General features: G+C 35.0%; 1 protein-coding gene across 1 annotated transcript in view; it reads left to right on the forward strand.

Moving 5' to 3' along the window:
- Positions 1–509: 509 nt before the first annotated feature.
- Positions 510–18,432, forward strand: part of LOC111085453 (lactoperoxidase-like) — a gene marked incomplete at its 5' end in the record, with an annotated part of 21,502 nt that continues 3,579 nt past the window's right edge. Inside the window, 3 exons of the mRNA XM_022384075.1 lie at positions 510–611; positions 1,262–1,384; positions 3,656–3,897. Of these exons, the coding sequence (XP_022239783.1) occupies positions 510–611; positions 1,262–1,384; positions 3,656–3,897 (467 nt within the window). The remainder of the gene's footprint in view (positions 612–1,261; positions 1,385–3,655; positions 3,898–18,432) is intronic.

Below are 18,432 nucleotides of genomic sequence, written 5' to 3' on the forward strand. Positions count from 1 at the left end.
TTAAACAAATCTTTAACAATACTGGAGGCACAAAGCTTTTACAATGCTGGTTGAAGAGGTTTCTATGGTAAGATTTAAACAAATCTTTAACAATACTGGAGGCACAAAGCTTTTACAATGCTGGTTGAAGAGGTTTCTATGGTAAGATTTAAACAAATCTTTAATCATACTGTAGGCACAAAGCTTTTACAATGCTGGTTGAAGGGGTTTCCATCGTAAGATTTAAACAAGTCTTTAACAATATTAGATGTACTAAGAGCTCTTCCAATGCTGGTTATTGTTATTGTACGAGTAAGAAATCGTTTGTGTTAGAACTCTTGTGGTGAAAAAGTTAAATATTTTATCAGTCATATTTTAGTACACGTATAAAGTATACATTATTTTCGAATATTTAACACCAGTTGTACATTTTGCACACGGATGTTTTAATATCAATAACACTATAAATAAGCTTTTTTTTCTTGATACGAGTATATCATTCGAAATAAAAGATGTTTTTGTTTTGGAAGGTCCAAGAGTCCACATCAACTTGGACACGTCACCCCTTGACGCCAACTTTATGTATGGCTCGACAGAAGAATTGGGTCACAAACTTCGCCTTTGGAGGGGAGGTGAGGTCAATTTACAAACACGAAACAACTTTTTAAATTATAAACATGGTTCTCAATGTTTTTATACATTATAATGTTTTCTAGATCTTACCTTGTAAATTTTAAAAGATTATTGCTGCTCTACCAATGTCTAGACTTCTCTTCTAAACTACTATTTTCTTGCCACGTGAGATTTTTAAGATATTTTATTTTAGAAACATTCTATAGGAAATTTTGAGTTAGAAGACTTGTATGCTCACTGTATTAATTTTATATTCCTCACAGGAGAACAGGTCTGAAGCGCCATCTATTGTTAATAAAAAGAGAAAAGGAGTTATTTAATTTTTTATATTTTAAATTTACTAAATATTTTTGTAATTATATGTAATAACTAGACGAATATGAAAAACTTTTTTATTTACATCCCTTGTCTAAAGGGGATATTTTTTCTATTTATAATCATTAGTTATTTTTTATAGATAACGTAATGAGTGAATAATTACATGTTTTTTTATGAAAGAATGCCTTTTACTTGAGGCTGGTGTTATAAAGTCACATATTTCTTTTCTGTCTTTACCTCTCACTCTAGCAGTTATTTCCTCTAGGCCTCTAATCTAGAAAGAATAATTTCTCTAACTGGAAATCTTGATATTTATGAATTCTTGTTTCAGGCTTGATGCGTGTGTGGGACCGCTTTAGTGAGTATGGTTTGAAACCACTACTGCCCCCTATGTCAGACAACCCAGAACGAGACTGTATATCCAGACCACGCCACTTGTTTTGCTTCCTTGCCGGTAGGGTATTTTGTGTATTTATTTGTTGTTAAGTGCAAAGCTACACAATGGTCTATCTGTGCTGTGTCCACTGCGGGTATTGAGTCCTCAGACATTCTTCTGAGCCACCTAGTCATAATAAATCGCAACGATTTAATTATCGGATTAAGATTTTTTTACACACACATCACCAGATCAAAACGCGTCATTCTGTGGGGTAAGCTGCATTGGAATAAAACGCAATACGTTAAGTAACATGTTAAAATTTGCTTACACACCACAAGATGTTATCTGGAGAAACAAGTTGCAATGCTTACATTAACATGTTAAGGTTTTCTTATACATCACCAAACCAAACTTGTTATTCTTCCAAGCAAGTTGCGATTTAGCAAAACCCAAGAGATTCTAACTCCCAAATACGGCTATTCTACTTGTTTGAATATCTGTTTCACCTTCTCCGTATTCACTTCAAAAGTGGTTGCCACAGGAATTCGACCTTGTATAGGCCGAGCATGGCCTATTTGTTATTTTGCCGGACAACGGATATAAAGGACCAAGGTTCGAGCTGCGATATACTACAAAACATGTTCCGCAATTTCATTTTTGGAGCATTATAAGAGTGACAGTGAACATATTTGATCGGATGCAGCTCCCTCTGTTCAGCAGTTCTACTATATAAATAGCTATGCCTGAACAAAATGGCGGAGCATCATCACTGTTTACAGTTCTACTATATAAACAGCTATGCCTAAACAAGATGGCGGAGCATCATCACTGTTTACAATTCGACTATATAAACAGCTATGCCTGAGCAAGATGGCGGAGCATCATCACTGTTTACAGTTCTACTATATAAACAGCTATGCCTGAACAAGATGGCGGAGCATCATCACTGTTTACAGTTACACTGTAGAAACAGCTATGAGATGAGATGAGAAATTCAGATATTTTGTTCCCATATAAGAATTGTTTTATTTTTTCACCAAAACTGATGAGTATATTAAAGTTTAAAAAGTTATTAAACTCTGTTAATTTTGTGAAAGAGTTTTAACACTAATTTAAATGGTCATACCGAGCCATGGAAGATCCAGAAATAAGGAATTACTTCACTTAATGTAAACTTGTTGCATTAATTTGTTTCCCTAAGCTGGAAAATAGTATTCGTAGTAACATATGATAAAATTTTATTTGCACAATCGTTTCCCTACCGGTGAATTCGGAGTAGATAAGCCATTGTTCAGCTTTTCACTTGAACAAAACAAATAACTTTTCGTAATTTAAAGTGTTTTCAAGATGGATTAGAAATATTAATGCAGAAAAAAAAAGTCATTTAAAGCAACAAACAAGAAGTCTTAACGGATACATACACAGACAGGATGTAGCACAGAAAGGATACATACACACAGAGGATGTAGCACAGAAAGGATACATACACACAGAGGATGTAGCACAGAAAGGATACATACACACAGAGGATGTAGCACAGAAAGGATACATACACACACAGGATGTAGCACAGAAAGGATACATACACACACAGGATGTAGCACAGAAAGGATACATACACACACAGGATGTAGCACAGAAAGGATACATACACACACAGGATATAGCACAGAAAGGATACATACACACACACACAGGATGTAGCACAGAAAGGATACATACACACACAGGATGTAGCACAGAAAGGATACATACACACAGAAGATGTAGCACAGAAAGGATACACACACACACAGGATGTAGTACAGAAAACAGTTCATTGTTATTGTAAAACAAATAAAAAACTTTCAGTTAAAGCAGGTGTTCATTGTGTGCTTATGTCTGTGTCATTCGTGTCGCATTGAAATTTTAAGACAGCCATTCAAAGCTAGGCAATATAAACTTTTACTGAGTAGTCAATAGAGAATTTATTTATTATTATATACAGTACTTTACTTGTTAATCAGCAGAGGATTCTACCTGATGAATTAAAATGCAACTACAGGAAAAGATTTCTACTCCGTTTAATTAGTTAATAAGAAATCAATCTAATAATATAGATGGTGTTACTACTCAGACAAAAATTTAATTCTGATTCTTTTATATATTCTCTTCCTGCCAACAACATTCAAATATTCTCTGTTTATTCTCTTGATATTTGATCTGAGTTTTTGTTTTTCGAATATTTGGCATTGAGCCCGCCAACTTACTGTAGACTTGAGATTTAACAAGTTTTTGGTTTTAATACTTTGTCTTTTAATATATGTCTCCAGTGAATTTTTCCATGCTATCTTTGTATGTTGTTAGGTGATGAACGAGTTAACGAACAAATCCACCTCACTGTCCTCCACACACTCTACGTTCGTGACCATAACCGACTTGCTATAGAACTTGGTCGATTAAACCCACATTGGGATGACGAACGAATTTACCACGAGGTTCGACACATCATGGCAGCGTCTGTTCAGCACATCACATTCAATGAATTTATTCCCATGACAATTGGCGAAGAAATGGTCCACAGGTACAACCTTACGTTGCACTCACAGGTAAAGCCTTTGTGTTTGGCCACTTTGATTCCTAAAAAGTACGAGCCCTTGAGCGCAATGTTTAAGCTAGGTTAATTTCACTTATTTAAACATATACTTATGTGACAATCCAATTCCTATCTCACGCGGGATCGAAACCCGTACCTATAGAATCCAAGTGCGAGTGTGTGCTCTACCATCTGAATTAAATAGTTTAATCTTTAGCAACTCCAAGTAAGGCCTGGCATGGTCTGATGATTAAGGCACTCGACTCGTAATATTCAGGTCGCAGGTTTCAATCCCGTCATCGAATATACTCGCTCTTTCAGCTGTGGAGGCGTTATAATGGGACGGTCAATCCCACTACTATTCCGTAAAAGAGTATCCCAAGCGTTGACGGTGGGTGGTGTTAACTAATTGTTTTCCCTCTAGTCTATAATTTCAAAATTAGGGACAGCTAGAGCAGATAGCCCTAGAGTAGGTCTGCGCGAAATTCAAAAAACAAACTCTAAGTAAGAAACTATTATCTAATGTAGCAATAAAGTTTCTATCTCTATCGGGATCGAACCTCGTATCTCCATCACCCAAGTGTATATGTACTGTACTCTCTGAGTTAAAGGGTTAACCCCCTAGCAACTCCTAATAAGACTATCTGGCTTCCACACTTATACACGAAGCAATTAATACACAACCCAGATTAGCTGTGTTGTCCCTTCAATGACTGAACCCACATGTCCCCTGGATTCGTACCGCTCAAGCTAACTCTTCTAGAGAGGAAAGGCACATGTTGAATACGTTAACTAATATAAGTCACGTACGGTTAAGTAAGTTCAGTAACACGAGGTAAGGTACATTAACCAGTACAGGTAAGACACGCTTATTAACATACCGTATTTTTCGATGTATAAGACGCACTTTTTTACCCCAAAATTTGATGTCAAAATCTGCTTGCGTCCTATAATGAACCGAAGGTGTGAATAATATATATATATATATATACGATATACACAAGCCATGCGTTCATCCATTACTATAATTTATTTTTTTATTATTTAGGGAGCATTGTAAATAGTTATGTTTTTAAAAGAAAAAACTACTATTGTTATAAATAACACATTCAATTGAACTAAACTATGCATGCCTATTTAAATATATTTAGCCCAAGAGTTGGCGGTGGGTGGTGATGACTAGCTGCCTTCCCTCTAGTCTTACACTGCTAAATTAGGGACGGCTAGCGCAAATAGCCCTCGTGTAGCTTTGCGCGAAATTCAAAACAAACAAACAAACAAACTTCATTCAGCATCTTGTACTATGGTTTTAAAATGAAAAACCAAAAACGAAAATTAAATTCGCTTTAACTTTAAAAACAAACTTTTTCAGTTAGTTTAATTAATATCAGTTTGATCAACAAATATAAGCTTTAATGATATATACATATAGAGAGAGAGGGGGGGATTGAGTATGTTATATTAAACTGATTTTGAAAATACAAATCATCGGGTCGCATGACAATCACAGCCAATATAAAATCGCAATGGAAGAGCATATATCAGAACTACATTTAGACATTGTTTGGCATTTCGGAAATGGTGTGATGTCACCAAACATTGATCCTTTTGGAAATGATACGTAAGAGCCTTTTCCAACGCAAAATATTTATAGACGCATGTCATAAAGATGTCTTCATATTGGGGATTTAGAATTTCCAAGACGGGGATATCCCTTGTACTTGACGACATTGGAAAACTAAGGATGTGGATTAACTCGAAAACCCATTACCACCCAAAAAGACACATGCAACAAGTCGTACTCCAGTTATGGTAAGTAAAATGCAGTGTCTTGTAACAGATAAGGATCCACGAACACAAAAGTTAAGTGAGGCAAGAGCCGTCCACGTACCCAGACAACAATACACAACATAATTCGTCTTGAAAAGCAACATAAGCCTCATGTACACAAGATGCTTCCACGAGATATCAGTTCAACCGTCGCATACCTCGAGCAGCTGGAAAATAAAGTGGGTATTCGCGTTATTCCGTCCGAAAAAATGGTGGTCATACATACATACATATGGATTTATGTACGATCGTACTGTTGAAATGGACGCTAGGAAACCGCCATCTTCTTAAATTGGATTAATTATTAAATGCCATCAGGGAGAAGAGGTGTGCTTGGAACATGAAACTCTTCCGAAGCAACATAGTTAATAAATCACACCATGTTCCGCCAAGATCAAAACAAATCAGGTGGTCCGCGAACAAAAACGTTTGAGAAGCACTAGATCAGAGGGAAAGCAGTTAGTTAAGATCACCAACCGCCAGCTCTTGGGCTACTCTTCCCTGATCGAGTAGTTGAATTTGACTGTCCTTTTTTATAGTGCACTCACGGTCCCAAAGTTTGAAGCGCGTTTTTACGGCAACGAATCCGAACCATTATCAACAGTCTAGGTGTTCTTAACAGTAGGCCACACTCGTCCCGTAACAAGTAAGATTAGAAAGTTTGATTTATAGTCGCTCTCTTCATCAGCGTTAGTTAGTTAAATAATGCTAATCTTAAAAAATCAACTCTTTAACCCTTACATTTAAACACCTCGACTAGTTGACAGTCGCTGGCCATGATTGTTGGAAAACAAATCGTAACAAACATGGGAAGTGGAATATTTCAAACTGATCAAAAGCGCTTGGGAGTATTTTAATAATGTTATGGTATAGGTTAATTTGCTAAGAACCGATATGATTCTCTACACGTAAGAGACGAGTTTTCTTCTTCAGCTGATAGACCACTTTGCTTATTTTATTAATGGTTGTTAATTCCACAGCTTATTGCTCATGGTGTGACTTCTTACAGTCGTTAAACTACAGTTTACTCGCTCCTTGTCAGTTCACAATAAAAGAAAACACCAGCCACAGGAATAATGAGTAAATTACTAGGTATTCTAAGATTTAGACATATTTCTTTTATTTTTTTAAATCCAAGCCATTCCTAGTATATCATCAAAATATTTGTTTAATTTTATACTGAACTGAGGAAAATAGAGATAACTGTAAGGGCATCGTCAGGTACAGACTGGCACCTGAAAAACCGTGAGAGTAATAATGAAATATATGTAAAGGGTACAATTGTCTTTGTTTTCCTCAGTTCCATAGTTAAGGAGTTTCAAACACCGACAGTTTCAAGTATTAATTATTTTATAATTTAATATGAAAGTAATCACGACATCCTCAACCATTTAGCATTTATCTCTGCTCTTTCACAGCATCATTAAAAAGTTTTAAAATATCTACAGTAACGTCAAATTCAAGATTAAAATTGTACTAGCTCAAAATTAGGAATCGTTGTTCATTACAAACCATAAAAATATCTTAATCAAAACTGTTGACTAAAAAAAATCTTTTTTTTTTTACTTTTTCTTTTTTTTTTTTTGAGTCGCGGGTTTAACAGTTCTTCTTATTCCTAAATTTTATAACGTTATAGTTGCATTTGTGTATGTTATTCATTTCTAGTTAGACAACGTCTAAAGCTTATAGAAATATTGCCGTCTTATATTATGATATATATATATATATTTCCAGAAAATAATTTATATCTTAGGCTTTCGTATTTACTTCAAAAATGGAAGATCTGGGCGTATTATATTAATCACGGTTGTTTTTATCAAATACAAAGATCACTCGCGTCACCTTTTAGTAGAAATTAATTTCTCGTTCAACAGGTGTTTTCTTCTCACGATTAACAAATCCTCTCTGTCAAATGCATACACAACTGTCAAAAGAAACGATAATTTTCTACTGCAACTGTAGCAACATGTGTACTATAGAAGAAATACTGTATTGTAAAGCAAAAGTTTTAGTTTTTGACTTTGTTTGTACTGTGAACATATGAATCACCTTGTAAAAATAAATGGAGTTTTCGAAGAGAAGTTATGATTGCGGCAAACTTGTAAGCAAGCTGTTACGTATTACAGTTTAGAATGGTTTGAAACCGAGTTAAATGATAATTTAAATTTAGTAGTTAGATAAATGCCGCTATGTCTCCAGTTTATGATATTTGTCAACAAGATTATTACACGCAGTTTTCTTGTTTAATGCAAATATGTTTTAATAGATAAACAAAATTACGTTTTACAATAACAGTTATTACAAACAATGATTTATATACAAAGGTTTTACAAACTTACAAGGAATATAGTCTTCTTTCTAGTGTGGAACTTCCTTGACGTCTTATCGAGGGTTAATGATGAGCGAGTTAATTTCGAGTTGATGTAGCTACAAGTCACTTAATAGGGAGCTAGCTAGCTCTGCGGTCTTCACTGATCACGCTTTTTGTAAAAGTACTAATATCCCATGTGAATTCACTAAAGTTAAATGGTTTGTAATGTTAGAAATTTATAAATGTTCCTGGTCAAATATCTCAAATGTCCCAATTAATAAGCGTTATAACAATCACAGTTATAGCTTCCGAAGTTTAAGCACACCAACTATAGCAAACAAATAATAAATACTCTTTTTTTGGCGCGTTGGTTATATTTATAGGCGTGTGGAGAGTTTCTCGAAATTTCAGTTTTATGTAACAATACTGACACTAACAGTAGCGTTTAGATACACACATATATTGTTGATTCTTACACTCGAGAATCTTTTATAACTTTACAGAATAGGCGGGAGTTTCGCAATACAGATTTAACAGTATGAGTTATGTACATGTGTAAATATAATTTAATTTAAACAAACATCGATATTAAAATTAATATATAATAGTAAATCCGTCACAACTTCCTCCTTAGAGAATTAAAAATTGGCATTGGACAATTTATAACTAAGATATTATATATATATATATACATATATACATTGACGACAATACATTAAATATAATACATTATTCGAAGAATTATACAACTTCAACAATCATGACAGTATACAACACAATCAATACAAATAACCTTATGATCATAAAATTACATAGCACGTGAAAGTATATCAACACAAATGTTATCAACCCCTTTGACATGGATTATCTTCAAATCATACCCTCGTAGTGATAAACTGCAATTTAATAGTCTTATTTTTTCTTTCTTTCTTTCCTTCCTTCTTTCCTTTTTTTTTTTTTTTTCTTCGAGTGGATGTGTCACATAGTGGGTAACAATACTAAGACCATGTCACCAGGATGGAACTTACGCTCTTCAGCCTTGTGGTCATAAAGATTTTTCATTTTAACTTGGGATTACTTCAAATTTTCTCGAGCTAATTCACAAGCACGTAAGAGACTGGACCAAAACTTCGAAGCGTAATCCAATAAGTGCATTTCTTTTGTGTCAAAACCTTAGAAATTGTTTGGACTGAAATGTTTCTCAAAGGGATAGCTTCAGGGAATCGTGTGGATGCGCACATGATAGTCAACAGATACTGGTTCCCTGATTGGGTTTTTGGTAAAGGTCCAACACAATCAACAATCACACGACTGAAAGATTCTTCGAAATCTGGAATAGGTTTCAAAAGAGCGAAAGGAATTTTCTGGTTAGGTTTTCCGACCAACTGACAGGTATGACAAGTTTTGCAAAACTGAGAAGCTTCTTGTCTAATTTTTGGCCAAAAAGATGTCTCATAATTTTGTCAGATGTTTTGTTGACACCTAAGTGACCTCCCATGGGAGGTTCATGGGCAACTTTCAATATTTCAGAATGATATGCTTTGGGAACAACAATTTGATAAACTAAAGCCCAGTCCTCTGAAGCTGGCACATTTGGTGGTCTCCATTTCCTCATAAGCACGCCATTTTTGAAACAATAACCATTTGGAACTTTCTCCAGTTCATCTTTTGGGAGGGCATATTTAAATAGTGAAGAGATCTGTGGATCTTTTTCTTACTAGGCGATCGATTTACTTTTAATAAACATAACCTCATCAGGTGAATCAGATCCCTCACGTCCATAATTTTCACTCACCAAGGTATTTTCAGTAGGACAATCATCCACAAGATCCCCGTCGGATCCATAAAATGTGAATTAATACGGTAGCAGTTGCTACTGGGAAATACTGCATTTCAAAAAACAAGCCCAATTTAGAGAAACAGGATCAAATAAAATTCTCTAAACGTTGTTTAGAGAAAGATAAAATTCATGGTCTGACTACTACAATCCTCTTCAATTTGCTTTTGCTTCCATCTACCTTGACAAATACAAAAGATATATTGTCATTCAAGCATTAATATAGTCTGCTGTGTTCATATTTAACCAGAGCTTTAAGCTTATGGATGTCACCCATAACTATTACTGAAGGTCATCCCACCTTGAAAGACAGACATATGCTGTATTTGGCCAACTGAATGCTGACACAGATTTCCCCAGCTCACATCAGTTTTTAGTAGCTCCTCAGAAACACTGGTTAACACCTTCCATTTCCCAGCTTGGTAGTGATCCCATGTTGTAACATAATCAAAGCTTTTAGTACACAATGCCATTTCGATTTGGTAGTGGCACTGCCTCTTTAACATACATAGGTTTTCAGTGGTGTCTGCGAAAGACTGTTGGGGCTTTCGTAATGCTACAATCAGCTGGACTGAAGCAGGTATATGGAGAATGGTGTTGAAGCTCTGGTTACATGACTTTCTTTTCTCCACGATCCGTGGGATTTCATATACAGTTCACACACTTATCTCTTTCTTTGCTGGCTTTATCCCATTGTCCAGGTGAAGGTGAGTCCACACATTCATTGGTGCTGGCATGGATCAAAAACACCTTATGTTATGATGCTCTAGAACAGGATTTTTTTATGTGGATGGCAGTGGCATCACAGGTATGAGAAGTGGTATGCATACTAACTGCAACGTATCTATGATAGTCACCAATATGAATGCTTACTTCTATTATGGCAGCTCTACAATGACCGTACTTGTAAAGGTTTGTTTCTTTCACATTTATTTTAGTTGGTTTGATTTCCTATTCCTCATCTCTGATGGAATTAAAATGGCATAAATTGTTTATTGAAAGTTCTCTTTCAGTTACAGCCCTTTATGGTAATTTTTTCGTGCATTTTGCTATAGAAGTTCAGATAAGGATGTAACAATGGTCAATGCTGGGCATCTATAGGTCTGATGTGCAACTTTCTTCCACTCAAATGTAGGTCCTTCAAAAATATGAATGTTACCATTACAACGTTGTATTGATTGTGGATTGTTACTCTTCTAAATATTTTCCCTTAGGACACAGCTAACTAGTTAGTCTTCTGTTCACGCCCCGTTCTTGAGGGCTTCAGTCTGTGCACTTCTTGATCAATCCAGGGATAACAACCCTCTTTGTGTCTAACAAACTGTTTACGTATACTTATAACCTATCTCATGTAGATAGGTTACTCACTGACCTAGGAAGTGTTGGTACCGTGGATAGGATAAAAGGCCTGTTGGCATACAAACCAGTGGGGCAGCTGGTACAGAACCACTGGAACCTTATTCTATATATATAAAAATAATATTTTTATGTCCAGGAACTTGCCTGATCATACTCAGTCTCAACCCATATTGGTTAATTTATACAAACGCAAAATTTAACATTTTAGGGACACAGAGCCTGCCTGATACACAGTTACAACTCATGAAAGTCTCTCTTGTAAACAGAACTAGCACGATAATATTTGAAGCATTCTGTTGTATGTTGTCATATTAATGTGTGAATTTTAAAATAATTCGTTTAATCTCATTCTATACAGTTTTTTCATAAACAGGTGGTCCAAAAAAAACCAATAAGTTGGTCTACTTCTAGCTAGCTTTATTCCTTTGTTGTAGATAGTACTTGCGCTACCCACTGTGATATTGCTGTAAATTTCCACATTGTGCAAACAGGTCAATGACAGAAATGTCCTTCACTGACCAAGTAGATGCTTTAGCTGTTACAATCTTAATTATGTTGTATGAACGATCAGTCACGAGGTTAACACTAGTCGTTATGGGTAAATCCAATCTTTTTTGTTAAGTAAGGAATGTTCAAATGTCACAGTTCTACTTGTCTTTAACGTAGGTTAGCTGATGAAAAATATCTCAAGAGACTACAACTTCTAACTAATTCACTTATCTGATAGAAGTCAATAGTACAGTGTCCTGGAACAAGTATGCACACTCTGTTTGTGCTTTTAGACATAAATAAAGGTTGTTATATACTTTATACCACATGTTCAGTCTGTTTATTCTGTTATTTTGAACGCAGTCGTTTATTTAACCTGCACGAATCTCCCATTATAAAGTGGACCTGCCTAATACTTTTTGAAGAGATCAGTTAATCATAGAATGTTAACGACTAGAAGCCCTATAGCATCCCACACACTAACATTAAACGAAACAGATAGAAATATATTTTTATTTTATTTTATTTATTTTATAATTTAGTAACACGAATAAAGTATAATTAATAGGGTTAAAGTGGAGTAGTTTGTGCCGATATCATACCAGTAAGAAAAAAATGACTGTGTGACATACCAGCAACAAAATGAATAACTAATTTTTAATATATTATACTGATTCAAATACCTTAACTGCATCTCTTTGATTTACATGAAAACATGTTTGCCTTTATTGTCTCTGTAATAAGGGCAATTTTCACCTCAGTTCATTGTCCTTATTCAACATAAACCCCAACGTCCCGCATATGTGTAAAACCAGTACCTTTTTCAACCCATTGTTAAGTTCTCCATTAAGTTGTCCAATGAAAATTTAATGATAAAGATGATGAGTATCAAACGCTCTAGATCAGTACTGTAACGTATTTAAACTATCTCCGATTACACCGCTAAAAACCAGGTTTATATACTCATAGTGGGCATAGCACTGATATGCCATTGTGTAGCTTTGCGCTTAAGAACAAACGAACAAAGCTATCTCAGGTTGTATAAAAGTAGTGTATGAATGTTACAGGCAAACAACAGGTTGTAGTTGAAATTTTATGTTTTGCACACTTATGATAGACACAGTTTTGTGAACTATCAAATTGAAAACTACACAACGAATGAATAGAAAATATACATGAATATGTAGATAAAATTATTAAGACTCGTTGCATTTAATAGAAATACCGTATTTTTCGGAATATAAGACGCACCCTTATTTTGAAGACAAAGTTTTGGGGGAAAAAAAGCTACAGTCGCATTTGAAAGATTTTTATTGAACAAAAATTCAATTTGATGCTTTAAAAATTAGAATATATTGTTCTAAACACAAAAGAGCTCAAAACATCAAAATAAGAAAATACCGTAAATAAAAAAAGTTTACTGTTATTTAGTTTGGTTCAAAACCTACAAAATATTCATTGCTCTCACTGTCGCTTGGAAAGGAATCATTGGATCCAATATTATGGTCAAAGAGAATGTCATCCTCGGTCCCATCCATTGCGTTACTGATACCACATTTCTTAAATGACTTAATCACTATATCACTTCTTACTTTTTCCCACGAATTCTTCACTCACATGCAGACCTGAGCAAGCGTCGGTCTCTTCCTTCGTCCTGTAGGGGTCGTAGCACAATCTTCCTGTTGCATCCAGTTGTTCCATTCCTCTCTCATTAAAGTCTTAAAGGGTTTGTTAATAGAAACATCGAGAGGTTGCAGTTGACTTGTTAAACCGCCGGATATAAAAGCCAGCTGTGTTTTTAGCTCATAAGCTCTAAAGGAATCCCAGACGAGGAGAGAAGGCTTTTTTAATAAGCCTCCTGGACGTTTCGACCAATTTGTTTCAAACCAAAGTAGTGTTCCGTCTTCATCCATCCATCCTTTTTCATGTACGTGAACGTAGACACCGCTCGGTAAATTTTCTTTGGGCATTGTTTTTCTTTTAAAAATTAACATTGGTGGTAATTTTGTTACATCTGCACAACATGCTAGCACCACTGTATAATGTGTTTTTTCGTGTCCAGTAGTCTTAACAGTAATAGTTTTAGTGCCTTTAGTACCAGTTGTTCTATTGCTTGGAACATCAAATGTTAAAGGTGTTTCATCCATGTTTGCTATTTTAGACAATTCAAATTGAGTTTTTTTCTTAGCTGTGTAATATACTTGTGAAAAGCACAAATTTTCATCTCAAACTCATCGGGTATTCTTTGAGCAATTTTCGTTTTAGTTTTCATAACTAGGCCTTTTCGTTTCATGAACCGATAACACCACGATGTATGACCAGTAAAATATTCTAAACTATTATCACATGCAATCCTGTTTGCTTTAAAAATCATCATATTTGTAGAAACGGATAGTCTTTGCCTTCTCTGATCCACAACCCATTCGTACAGTTTATTTTCGAGATCTTGCCATTTTGTTTGTTTTTTTCCTCGGAAATTGCGTTTATCACTTTTAATCATTTTCAATTCTTCTTATTGTTCGCGCCAGCAACGAATCATTTTTTCTGTTGGTGGAAAACCAAAATATCTTTCGGCAGCTCTGTTTCCATGCTCTTTTGCATAATTAATCACACTTAATTTAAATTTAGCTGTGTATGACAGTCTCTTTTCTTTAGACATCGTAAGGCGTCTATTTTGCTCCCGAGGCCTAAGATACGGTACTTCGGCTTTCGGTGACGCATCCAACTTGACAGTAAGCACGTGCCAGACTGCCGAGTATCAAACGAAAATTGAAATACCGATGCTAATTGCATTAAGCGTTCTGATTGGTCAGGCGCATTGCATATTTGAATCCAAGGCAAGCACTCAAAAACGATTTTTTATTTGTTAAAGTTAGGCCTGAAACGGCCTTATTCTGCTCCACATTAAACAGGGATCGTCGTGTATTAACAAGCTTTTTCACTCAGATAGCTCATTGTGTAGCTTTGTGCTTAATTACAAACAAACAAACAATTTAACATGTAAGAGCTTTAAATCAACTCATAAAGGATGACGTTAGTGGATCACTATGTAGAAAAACATGGTTGACCGACATTTGACTGTTTTTTACGCATAGATATCTTTGCTACAGCTAATGATTTTATTGACCATTAATATAAAGACGCCTTACTTTTTTCGAAATTTCAGCCACAAATTAATCACAGTTCAAGATGAGCATTTTGATCGTAAATCTTTGTTAATTCTCCCCCTCTAGTTAACTTCATTTTTCAAATAGAATTTCTTCTTTTAATTCAAATTTGTTTTACATTTATTTATTTTATGTATCTCTTTTTGCGTCAATATTCAAATGATTTTATTATAACTTTAGCCTGCAGACCTACATTCATATTGCTAGACATTGATAATGTTGTAGGCTTTGTTTTGTTTTAATGTGACACTGTTCCATACTATCCATCAGTCTGTAGAACAATTGAATCTAGCAGTATAAGTAGTAAGCTGCTCCTGAAGAAGTTATAAAAACGAAACGTTAGATGGAATATATATAACTTTGTTCTGCAGTTTATGGTCGTTTTTCATCATACAAAATGTCTAAGTTACTCCATTCAACAGCCCGGCATGGCCAGGTGGTTAGGGCGCTGACTCCCAATCTGAGGGTCACGGGTTCAAATCCCCGTCCCACCAAACATGCTCGCCCTTTCAGTCGTGGGGGCGTTAGAATGTGACGGTCAATCCCATTATTCGTTGGTAAAAGAGCCTTTATTATTTAGCGATTTTTTTTCTAATACTTGTTTGTTTACTTTTTTAGAAAATGACATACGTGGGTTACTAGGTTATAGAGTATATTCTAATGCTTTATATATTGTGCACAGAATAATAACCAAATAGGTAGCAAAGATCGTGAAGACTGTTTAGCTCTATCAAATGATGATAAAATTGTAGTTACTGTAAAACTAGATAGGCGCTAGGCCTGTTGAAAAACGATGATGATGAACGAAAATAAGCAGTCTCGGTTTTAACTATTCGCCGGTTTTCGTATATGGGACGCTCTGGATAGCTGAAAAGCGGCATATACACCGGAGATAGATCGACTATACCATGTAGCTCTTCATATCTAGCTTCTGACTTTTGCATTGCTTTAATACGGGTGTTCGTGCCGTCCCTACATAGAGAGTGCAGTCGCACTCTCCAATATTTCTGTATTTTTTTATGACACTGTCAAGCAAATTTAATATTTTTAGTAAATTAACGTGATCTATTTTTTCTAAACTTTTTATCTAACTGAAACCTCCGTGTGTATAAATGTGAGTAAGATTGAAATTAACGATTCTTCATTATCATAATAATAATCATGATAATGAAGAATCAACATTTATTTCGCTAGTTTTCTTGTTATGTTTTACTCTATTGCTAACATGAAAACTGCGAGACAAAAGCGTTGCGATTATTTGTCTCCAACGAGAAATAGAAGAAAATTGTCTTTTTTAAACATTTAATTGTAATTTACAATTAGACAAAAGAAGATATTTTTGTTCAGTTCTTGAACTTTATTTCATGGTGGGCCCGGCATGGCCAGGTGGTTAGGGCGCCCGACTCCCAATCTGAGGGTCGCGGGTTCGAATCCCTGTCCCACCAAACATGCTCGCCCTTTCAGCCGTGGGGGCGTTATAATGTGACGGTCAATCCCACTATTCCTTGGTAAAAGAGTAGCCCAAGAATTGGCGATGGATGGTGATGACTAGCTGCCTTCCCTCTAGTCTTACACTGCTAAATTAGGGACGGCTAGTGCAAATAGCCCTCGTGTAGCTTTGCGTGAAATTCAAAACAAATACACAAACAATTACATGGTGTCACGTTAAGACACCCCACACTATCTTTCTCGTTCCTGACATTGAACTGCAATTGTACTTTCGCTCTTACTTTCTACAACGTTTTGTCTTATATTTTATATATATCATGACTTTAAAACAGAGTTAACTGTTACAATATAGCCAAATGATGACATGGAGATAGTTCAAGGAATAGCATGAAGATAAATAGGTAGATTTGAGTTAATCAGAAACAAAACCAAATAAATAAGATATTTCGGATTTTTTAACATGATTAATAAACTTATTAGCATAACCCACATAAAAACACAGTTCAAGTTACTTCTATTCAACTATTTATGTCTCATTTTCCGAATTCCTTTAGCAATTCAATTAAAAAATAAGTAAAGAATAGACTTGCAAATGTTTAAGACACAACAATAATTTCTTAACAATTCCAACGCCTGAAAATTATTTCCAACGATCTACTTCGCCGCCAGATATACAATTATCTAATAAAGAAACTCATAGGTGAAATAGCAGGCATTTTTGTATTTTAAATCGACATAAATTGGGAAAAGTAAAGAGATATTTGGACACTTGCCATTTCTATGATAATATTTTGTTGTACTGTGCTTAGCGTACAATCTGATAATACTGGACGCTTTAAATGATATAGGAAGAGAAGTAAGAAAAGTACCTACTTGATAAACAGAAAGTAAGATGCAGCTGAGTCACTTCATTATCTCCTGTTTCAACTAAGTCTTGATACTCCCCCTTTTATAGAATATCGAAATCGATGTATATATTGTAACGCTTTACTGCCACTGCGTTGTAAAAACCGAGGGTTTATTGTGTGAGAACGTTTTGTTGTAACATATAATGGTAAGTCGTTCGTGTATATTTTTGTTCTACTGATGTTTGAATTAGCTAAAACACTTCTAGTAAATCGGCAATCGAATATTTAAAGTTAAGCATGAAACGTTTCGAAGTTACCCCATCTCACCATCTTAAACTATACAACTTATATTATCAGGCGATTAAATAAAAACATCTATTCAAACTGGAATATAAAACATAGAATATGGTACTTTTTTCTGACTAGAAAAGTATATCACATGTTTTAGAACTATTTCTCGACTTTCGGTACATTAGCCCACTGTTGTTTTTTCCGAACATGGTGTTTCTTGTTTGATTTTGTAAAAATAAGATAATACTTATACTTCGACATTAATATGACTAACTTTGCAAGGTGATATATGTATATATGATTACAACTATATTAAATGCTTGTAAAACTGGTGTATATATATATATATATAGTATTATTTTTATACAATAAAAATGCAAGACATGCCTATCAATGAAAAATATTTTCTTGAATTTAAAAAGATTCGAGGTTGACATTAGTTCTAATATCATAATCAGCTAAAGGTCAACAAAGAAATAAGATAAAAAGACATTACCATAAACTCCAGAACAAGGATATATTTATTTCACTCGGCGTTTCTTTTCTACAAATTATCCAAGAACGATCTACAATCTACACTGTTAGACTCACAATTCGTAGCAAACTATAAAACATCTTGTGCGTTTCTCGACAAATTTATTCAACGCGTAAGCCCCCAGTGGCACAGCGATATATCTGCAGACTTACAACGCTAAAAACCGGGTTTCGATACCCGTGGTGGGCAGAGCACCCCGTGTAAGGCTGGTCACTGAACTTGAAAAAAGGAACCAAACAAGATAGGGATGGAAGTGGACATATCACTTGATAGAACTAATGATCACATAGCAGACTAAGCCGTCTCGACTTTACATGGAGAATAAAATCCCTTCATTACCGACTTCATTGTCAAAAAGAGTAACCAATTTTTAGTAGTTATATATCTGTCAATTTCATTTGTGAGAGGATCTATCTCCCAGCATTGTCGCCT

This window comes from Limulus polyphemus, unplaced genomic scaffold, assembly GCF_000517525.1.
Source record: "Limulus polyphemus unplaced genomic scaffold, Limulus_polyphemus-2.1.2 Scaffold399, whole genome shotgun sequence".
Taxonomy (NCBI): Eukaryota; Metazoa; Arthropoda; class Merostomata; order Xiphosura; family Limulidae; genus Limulus; species Limulus polyphemus.